Below are 9,608 nucleotides of genomic sequence, written 5' to 3' on the forward strand. Positions count from 1 at the left end.
CAGTAGGCTCTCCCTTGTGTAATACGGAGAGCAATAGTTTTCATATCCTTCATTCCTGTCTCTTAAAGCTGCCAAAGCATGCGCACATGGAAGTTCATCAAGTTGGAACTGGCCACAAGTATATTTCTTGCTTTCAAGACACACAATGTACCGCTTCACACCATCTATCACAGTATGGATATGATCTGTTGAAGCCCTCACCTACAATTACATAACAAACAGAAAGAAAAATATTTACAATCATAAAAATATATTATCTATAACTTATCTATAATTTATCTACAATCTACAAATTAACTACAATTTGTCTACAATTTATCTACAATCTGGAAATACTGTATATTAAAATATTATTTTTCTGCACCAAATAAGCAGATCTTACCCTAAGCTTCTGAGATAATGTACTGTTTTTTCCAATTCTTTGTTGAATTTGTACCCAAGGTATATGAAAGTACCCTTTGCCTTCAATAACTTCTCTTTCGTCCGTTCAAGAAGTGCCCTCATATACTCTAATAGGTCAAATATTGGCAGCTCTCTTGCATATTTTGTTACAGCATTCAACGACTCTGCAATATTTGATGTCATAATCTAAGTTCTATTCACCGTTGCATGTACTCTTGACCATCTATGATAGCCAATATCATAGAGGTATGATTTAACACGCGGGTCTATCTCTTTAATCTTCGACATCCTTTCATTAAATTCATCCAGAGTGTATGACCCTGTTGTAGCAAAGTACAATTCATTTAATTGTAGATGACCCTTCTTGAACTTTGCCCTTATACATGTCCAAATATGCCACAAGCAAGACTAGTGTGGCACGCCCGGATAGACAATTGATGTTGCCTTCAAGCTACTCTCATTCCTATCTGAAACAACACACATTGAAGTTCTTTCGCCATATGCTTGCTTGAGTTGCTCAAAAAACCACTTCCACGATGCGTCGTTTTCCGAATCAACCACAGCATATGCCAAAGGCAATATATTACCTACATTATTAGTAAAAAAATAATTAACTGGCAGCTTTGAAAATGCATATAAAAACACAAATACATATAAACTACAATATATCTACAATGTATCCACAATTTATAAACTGCTTACAAAATAACTACAAAATAACTACAATTTTACCTGATGCATCCATTGTGCTTGCTGTCAGCATAATTCCCCTGTAGGCTGTCTTTAAGAATGTCCATCAACCACTACTACTGGTCTACAATATTCCCAACCACTTATTGATGTACAAAGATCAACAAATGCATATAAGAAGCATTCATCTGTTGTTTGCTTCAATTTAACAACTGAACCAGGATACGTCTTCTCAAGAATATAAAAATATTTTGGTAATTTGTTGTAGGAGTCAGCCGGATGACCTCTCAATAACTGTAAAGCCTTTTCCTTTGCCCTCCATGCTTGCATGTAGCTTAGGTTCACTCCGTGTTGGGACAACATGTCAGTTTGTATGTCCTTTGGTTTGTAAACTGTCTTGGGATCACAATACTTTGGCATGACCATGCTACCAACTACAACTGCAGTACGTTTGCGTTGTATGAATGTATCGTCCATTAAGGTGCATGTGTGTTGTCGATTGAAACTCCTGATCTTGAACATTGCAGAATCATTAATTGATGTTGCCTTGAAGTGCCAATTACAGTTTTCTGCAACGCATATAAGCCAGTAGCTACCAAAAATACATTTATAATACAAGTTATCAATGTAGATTTAACAAAAGGATTGTTTTAACATAAAGTAACACACTATACAATATAACTACTTTTCATCTACATATCACAAGGAAAATACTTTATAAAGGTCTTTTCGCAATTAATATCTTCATACCTTCTGTGGCTAGATCTTTTAACCCTGAATTGGAACTTGTGCATGACAGAATAATGCCTCATTGCAGTTGCAATTGTTTGCTTGTCTTGATACACTTGTCCTTCTTCGATAATACTTTGTGTATCTTCAGTTATTATTTCACTTTGATATTCCTCTATGACAAGAGACGCTGGCATATCAAGTAACTGTATTGTCCTAAACGAACCTGCATGAAAATAAAGATAAACAGTGTCATTACAATTTTGTAGAATATTTGTAGATGAATAGAAAATTTTGTAGTCAATTTTCTTTCAACATGGATTGTAGCTTAATTGTAGTATAAATGTAGTAATTTTGTTGATAAGCATGAAAACAATATTGCTTTATACATCCTAAAATTGATTTGTAGTTTATTTGTAGATAAATGTAGGAATTTTGTAGATATTATCGTAAAAGCAGACTTCTATAGAATTTGAAACATAACAAACCTGCACTTGTGTTCTCATTTGTAATAGCCAATTCCATTGAAGAATACCTCAGCAACGACACGCAGTCATGTCCAAAATCCCAATCATGCTACATTTTAATGGCAATTGGGATAGCTATGGCAGATTTAGAGATTTACAAGTTGATGGCATTGTGCTCGATGAGGATGCAAGTTACAGTATGTTGATTTCTACAATTGCAGAGCAATTAATGATTGATACTTCGAAAAAAATTGTAGAAATCAAATACATTGTGAATGAGAATTGTCCTCCAATGGAGATTAGGAATAATATGGGGGTTAGTGTGTATATGGAGACAAAAAAGGAGAATAAAAACTTAGGATCGTATCCGTTAATCATAAGTGTACGAGATTTTTGTCGCTTTTTTGAGTTTTTTGATTGACAAAAAAAGACGAAGAACAGAGAATCGGCAGAATTGAGTTCTACAATTTGACTTGAATTTGTTGAATATTTTGTCGCTTTTTTGATTAGTGCGTTGAGGAAAAAAGTCGACAAACTGAGATTTGTAGAACTGATTTCTACAATTTGAAATTGAGCTTCTGATTTCGACGAACTGAGATTTTGATTTGTAGCGATTGTGAGAATATCGAAGAACAGAATTTGATTATAAGTTGAAGATAAAGGATTTTCGTGATATGATTTGATCTGATTTACGCCAAATCTTTTTAGAATATTCTGTTCCTGAATTTTAGCTTGACAAATTAGGAAGATTCAGCTACTATTAATTAGTATTTAATGATTGGTATAATAACTGTAGAAAAAATGTGGACAGGGCGGGTAAATTAGAAACTATGCACATTTTTGGTAATATGATTTCATATATGGTATAGGAAAGAAAAAATCTCAATTTATTTTGATACGTGTTAAGAACTTCTTGGTATATTCCCAAACGATTTAATTATAATTAGCATGATTAATGAACGTCCTAAAGGAATATTAACTATGAGTGATGATTGGTGAATCTTTTTGGAATGAATCACGCAAACATAATTAAGGAATATTGTGGAAATAATATTTCTTGTTTACTCTTTTTCTCCTTTCCTCTATTAGAGAGAAAAGTTTAGAAACTTTGTTTTCCTCTTTGTTGCTAATGATGGTTCGTGGTCAAAGAAGTCCTAGACATGAACAAGTTTAAAATTATAATGCTGTTGTTAATGGGGACACTATTATTACCATGAACACATCCAAAATCATGGCTTCTTCATCATGGAAATGCATAAGTAAATTAATAAGGCTGGTTGTATACTCTCCATTAAATTAATTACTTTTTCATTAAATTAATAAGGTTGGTTGCATGTCCATTATTTGGGAATGAGGAAATTGATAAAGATGTCAGACATCGTATTGGGACAGGATGGATGAAATGGACACTCGTTTTCGGTGTTTTGTGTGACAAGAAGGTGACATCGAAACTTATGGGTAAGTTTTACATAGCGGTGGTCAGACCAACGATGTTGTATGGGCTGAGTGTTGGCCAGTCAAGACGTTCATGTCCAGAAGACGAAGGTAACAGAGAGAGGATGTTGATATGGATGTGCGGGCACGACCAGGTTAGATAGGATCAGAAATGAGGTTATTCGCGACAAGGTGGGTGTGGTCCCAATTAAGGACCAGATGCGGGAAGCGCGGCTTAGGTGGTTTGGTCATGTGAGGTAGGATGAGCACAGTACGCCCCTGTGAGGAGGTGTGACGAGGTTGACATTGAAGGGCCTACGGAGAGGTAGAGGTAGGCCAAAGAAAAGGTGGGAAGAGGTGATTAGGCAAGACAGTGGCGCAACGTTCAGCCTGACCGAGGACATGACCCTTGATAGGAAGGTATGGAGGTCAAGGATTAAGGTAGTAGAGTAGGTAGTCTAGAGTGTTCATAACAGTAGTATTGGCACGCAGTCTCGCTTTCTATTGGTAGTAGGCTTTTATGACTAACCGTTGTTTTCTATCTTGTTGTTTTTATTCTGCTCTTATATGGCTTTTTGGTACTGTCCCTTCTTGTCTATATTTTCGTTAATGTGGTGCTTATGCTTTCCTGAGCCGAAGGTCTATTGGAAACAACCTCTCTATCCTCACAAGGTAGGGGTAAAATCTGCGTTCACACTACCCTCCCTACACCCCACGGTGTGGATAATACTGGATATGTTATTATTGTATGTCCATTAAATTAATTACTTTTTCATTTAATAACCCGCCTTGTCTAGGCTAGCTTGTTCGCACCTCCAGTGTTCCATCAAGTACCTCCTACCTTTCACTAACACGAATACCAATAATCCTACCGACCAAGAATTAGAGTAGATGGAAAGAAAATAACTAGAGTTTTTTGTGTCTATTGAAATTTGCAACCTAATCTTCCATGAGTTTCACCTACTTCATTTGGGATAGGAAAACCAAATGCATAAAGCCCATTTTCCTTCTTTCTTCAGCAGTCAACACAAAAGATAGTATAGTAATCACATTAAAACATTACAAAATTGTGTATATTTCCATTTCAAATGTTAAGATTAGAATAACTTGGAGCTGATGATTCAATTTTCACCTAATGCTTAGCCAAAAACTCTCTATGGATCTCTCATATAAGGAGCCAAATCCTCCTTTCATAATCCCCTCCCTGCCTATCAAATCCCCCTCTCCACACTGAATAAAAAGCTAACCGGAAGAACTAAGTAATAATATCAGAATACAATCTTAAAAAGGAGAAGAGGAGGACTTGCTAGCGAACAAGTGATCAATCGCTACCCCATTTTCTAGCAACGCTGTCTTTGGCAGAAACATGCGAAGAAACTTCCTCCTGAGAAACAGTACCAAAGCTGTCTTGGCTTGCTGGATATACTTTTCTCATAATCTGTGATGTTACATAAGTAAACCCGTTCCTTGCTCCTCGCAATGTGAAGAGCAGAGGGTTGAATATGACAGCAAGTATCACATCTCCTTTTGTAACTATCAAGTACTGCAGTTTTAGAAACAAAAGTATTTTGATTAATAAAAGACTAGTGGAAGTGGGGAATAACCATATTAATTGAATCATATAGCTACAGAAGAAACTCCTACCCCTCCGTTTCATTTTATGTGAAGGTGTTTGACTTAGCATACGGAGTTTTTTTTTTTTAAATAAAAAGGGAACTTCTGAAATTTTGTGATCATAAACATGCCATGACATTTCTGTAACTAGAAAATAATGCCATTAAGGATAGAAAGTGAAGTTTAAAGTCATTGTTTCTAAATATAGAAAGGTATCGTTCTTTTTTTGAAGAGGTTAAAAAGGAAAGAATGTCACGTAAAACAGACCAGAGGGAGTATACAGAAGCTTATGCAACTAAGAATAAGAGACAAGTGGAAGTGAGTAATAACCATATTAGTTGCAATCTTAAAGCTACGAAAGAGACTGTTATAAAGAAACTTATACAATTGCTCACCATGACGATAATACCCAAAATAGCAAGGCTTGCTTGTTGAGCTTCCTGCCAGAAATGGCCGTCGCCAGAGCCACCAAACCATCTACCCCACCAACCGCCTCCACCCGAATTGTCTCCTCCACCTGCTTCCTCCCTCCGTTTAATTTCTTTATCCCATTTCTCATACTCACTTTTCTTTCCTCCCAGAGCACTTTCTAAAGCTTTTCTAGCCTCCTCCTGTTTATATATGAAAAGACGCAACAGATAAGTAATGACCTCGTAGAAATTGGAAGGCACTTATAAAAGAAAAAGGAAACATTTGTTTTTTATAAATTTCGCATGGAGTCACTTTAACCGAATTTTAAGAACATGAGAAATTATAGCTACATCCAGAAGTCCTGCTTTGTTCCCAAACATGGCTACACTAAACTTCTATTTCCTCTTATAGCTACCAACATCAATTAGTAGAAAACTTCAATACATCTCTTGTTTTCACCAAGATAATACAAATAGGAATTACCAAGGTACATAAGTCAAAAAAGTTAGCACCAAGGTACATAATCCAATGAGATAATGCCTCCTAACTCCTAAGGTCTGAAGGCGCATGACCTAGAAATTGAGATAGGTACTGTAAGGTTAAATATGGCTGAAGAAACCTCATAAACATTAGCTTGTGGACTCCTCTTCTGAGGGGATCCAAAAGCCCAGTGCCTGGTTCATTTCAAGTGAAATTTCTGGAGCTTAACTTCAGTACATAAGAGTGCTAATGTGTAACAGTTTTCATTAAAGCTAAGATTGCAGCGAGCTAACAATCTGCTACTCCCCATTATAACACACCAACTGGAAAGCTTTGTGAAAATGAAAACTTAGCAAAGAAAAGTATATCATTATTATTATTATTATTTATTTTTTTTTATTTGCACCGGGTGTCCGAGTCTCTAAGAGCCCCGACTAATCCCGGGGGTGCACAGGCCCTCGGCAAGGAGTTTCCCGCAAGTGCACCACGGTTAATTCAGGTTTTACCCAGTCCGATGGCCCTCAGAAATTGTTTGCACCCAGTGAGTTTCGAACTTGAGACCTTGAAAGGGAGCAAACCCCAAGGCTCAAGTCTATTGCCACCAGGCCAACCCCTGAGGGTTATATCATTATTATTATGATGCTAGCAATAACCTAAATCTCATTTAACTTGCGGAAAGCAAAACTGATTGCTACATTTAGTTGAAGTCAGTTTTATTATTTGTAGTCAATTTGAAATAAAAGACAAGTTACAAACGTTTAGTAATGGTAGTTATTATGGTTCTAATGGTAGTTATTATGGTTCTAATAGCGAAAATAGCTCTGTCTCCTATCTTCCTCCCACCATACAATTATCCATCCAACAACCACGAAGGCAAATACTTATCTGAATTTATTCACCACCAGTATGTGTGATAATGATCAGCAAAAGCTTTTAAACTTCCTCTGCCAATTATAGGCTAGTGAATCTCACCCTTAACATATATCAAACTCGCCAGCCCTGGATAGAAACAAAAGCTTGAACCACCATGATGCAGATGGCTGGATATGGATCTAGCCCCAGTGGCTGCCCTCGGTCCTCACTACTTCTTCCACACATCTTTTTGTTCAAAAAGCTCCACCACTTGTTCAACTCAACTTATAAAAAACCGAATCCATGTTTCCTGAACTATCACAGATCAGGATCAAATAGCGGTTTAAACTCCTCATCTTCACTAGTAGGAGTGTAGGACTAATTAGAATACAACATACCAAGGAGATCCAGACCTAGCACAGAATTACTCTTCCAGTAACCTCAACTCCGTGTAAATTCAAGAATCTAAGCTTGCGGAAAACACAATGCAGGATGTAAAGAACAAAAGTTCAATATATCAAAAGCATTTGAAATTAATGATTTTACCAAATCGTGGAGCAACCTCAGAAAGTGGTGGTTACTCTCCTTCGAAAATTATGGCAATACAAGAGAGATACAAACAGGGGAAAACAGACGTTCGTGGCCCTTCATTATATAAGGTACGAAATCAAGTGGAGAACCTTGTTCTCCAAATTTAAAACTTCATACATATTTACTTGTGATATCCTCTTTTCAAGTCAATCAAATCCTTTAGGTTTCAGATAGGATTTAGAATAGGCACAATTAAATTAGCATGCGATAGGAGAGAGAGACTGCCAAATTGGATGCAATACTCATGCAATCAAAATATGCTAGATATTCTACCTAGTACCTACGTACAAAGGCGGATCCAAGATTAGAACTTTATGGTTAGGATTTAGAATTCTACCACATCCCATCTAATTTAATGGGTTCGAAACCTAGTACTTGTATTTATAATAGGGTCTAAGCCAAAGCTACTAGGTTCAGCTGAACTCGTAGCTTATTCACTATATCTGTTATGTACAAACTCCAGGACGCTGAGGTATCAATAAGCACTCGAGCAGAATGTGATGAAATAGTTTACACACCAAACAGTTTCACTTTCTAGCCCAAGTCACACTAATAGTGAAAACAATTTGTTCATTCATGCAGTTCAAACATTTTCTCCCTTGCACACAAGTACAAACACTATTTTCATTTTTCCTTGTGTCGAGGGTCTACTGGAAACAGTCTATCTAAATTCACTGTAGGGGTAAGGTGCGCGTACTCACTCGTGCTACCCTCCCCAAATCCCACTTGTGGGATTATACTGGATTTATTGTTGTTGTTGCACACAAGTACAAACACTATGATAAATCAGCAGCAATAATAAACCCCAAAAAATGCAAAAACATAAAACCCATTTAATATTCTAGTACCCTTTTTCTTCTTATCCTCAATTTAATCAGTGGCATATTCAAAATCAAATTAAGTTCAGATGCCCAATTATTTTCTTTACAATGAAAGCCTAGATTGTGAAACAAAAAGCTTAAACTTTAGTACCTGTTTGACTACTTACTTCATCAAAAAAAAAAAGTACCTGTTTGCGGTTATGAGAGAAGAGGCAAGAAAATCTGCCATTGCAATTGAGTTTGTGTTGTAGAGAACTGAAACTATTCTCGGAGCTGGAGGATGGAATAGTGTGTAAAGTTAGCAGGGACGGCCGCGTCAACGATAAGGTGCGGTGGTGCTGCGTGTGTGTTGGGGTTGGAATGCGTAGGCTCAGCACCTGCGCCATGGATTTTGTGTTTTAGCTAGTGACGAGTCGCGACTGAGCAATACTTGTTAAATTTGGCAAATGGCCCAACGAGCCGGCCTTGGTTCCAACCCAACATTTTTATTTTTGGTTTAAGGATCTTATAAAAATAGCACGGACTGGCCAATTTTCGGACTGGTCATTGAAAAATAGTCAGCGTTTTCAAAGTCATTGAAAAATAGCCACTATTTTGCTGCAAAATAGAAAGTTCCAGCATAATATACTGGAGATCGGTGCACCTGTGTATGAACTTCCAGCATATTATGCTGGAACTCCAACACGCGAAAAGTTCCAGCATAATATACTGGAGATTGGAACATATGTGTATGAACTTCCAACATATTATGCTGGACCGGTATATTATACTGGAACTTCAGTATATTATGCTGGAAGTCCAGTATATTATACTGGAATTCCAGTATATTATGCTAGAGTATTTTCCGAATTTTGAACAGTATTTTCGTTCAGATTTATCTTTACATGAAAAATGGCTAAATCTCGATTACTTTTGAAACTGTAACTATTTTTGAATGACCACTTATAAATCTGTTATTTTTGAATTTCTCCCATTTAAATTAGCATTAGCCATTAAAAGAAGAAGCGTATACCAAACATAAGTTTCTTAAGTAGCTTTTTTCATCAAAACGGTGTTTATTTATTTATGCATTAACAAAATAAAAGAGTCACGAGTTTTATGTACATCCTAGGTGGAA

The 9,608-nt window shown here is 36.6% G+C and overlaps 2 protein-coding genes across 2 annotated transcripts; both read right to left on the minus strand.

The window, feature by feature from the left end:
• Nucleotides 1–1,185: 1,185 nt before the first annotated feature.
• On the minus strand, nt 1,186–2,346 carry LOC109218362. Its single transcript, XM_019382725.1, has 3 exons — nt 2,310–2,346; nt 1,843–2,047; nt 1,186–1,684 (listed from the first exon to the last, which is right to left on the minus strand). Exons 1-3 carry the CDS (start codon nt 2,344–2,346, stop codon nt 1,186–1,188), a joined length of 741 nt encoding a protein of 246 aa, XP_019238270.1.
• A 2,398-nt stretch (nt 2,347–4,744) lies between these two features.
• Nucleotides 4,745–8,955, minus strand: LOC109218365. The gene is made up of 3 exons (XM_019382726.1): nt 8,680–8,955; nt 5,732–5,947; nt 4,745–5,265 (listed from the first exon to the last, which is right to left on the minus strand). Exons 1-3 carry the CDS (start codon nt 8,875–8,877, stop codon nt 5,044–5,046), a joined length of 636 nt encoding a protein of 211 aa, XP_019238271.1. The 5' UTR covers nt 8,878–8,955; the 3' UTR covers nt 4,745–5,043.
• Nucleotides 8,956–9,608: the final 653 nt, after the last annotated feature.

The sequence above is a fragment of the Nicotiana attenuata genome, unplaced genomic scaffold (assembly GCF_001879085.1).
Source record: "Nicotiana attenuata strain UT unplaced genomic scaffold, NIATTr2, whole genome shotgun sequence".
NCBI classification, from domain to species: Eukaryota; Viridiplantae; Streptophyta; class Magnoliopsida; order Solanales; family Solanaceae; genus Nicotiana; species Nicotiana attenuata.

Bases quoted from the DNA above. Each gene is read 5' to 3' on its own strand.
- LOC109218362 (XM_019382725.1), bottom strand. From the start codon at position 2,346: ATGGAATTGGCTATTACAAATGAGAACACAAGTGCAG. The intron at 2,048-2,309 runs GTTTGTTATGTT...ATTTTCATGCAG, and splicing joins AAATGAGAACACAAGTGCAG to GTTCGTTTAGGACAATACAG. The intron at 1,685-1,842 runs GTATGAAGATAT...TATTTTTGGTAG, and splicing joins AAAAGATCTAGCCACAGAAG to CTACTGGCTTATATGCGTTG.
- LOC109218365 (XM_019382726.1), bottom strand. From the start codon at position 8,877: ATGGCGCAGGTGCTGAGCCTACGCATTCCAACCCCAACACACACGCAG. The intron at 5,948-8,679 runs GTACTTTTTTTT...ATATATAAACAG, and splicing joins TCTCTCATAACCGCAAACAG to GAGGAGGCTAGAAAAGCTTT. The intron at 5,266-5,731 runs GTGAGCAATTGT...CTAAAACTGCAG, and splicing joins TTTTGGGTATTATCGTCATG to TACTTGATAGTTACAAAAGG.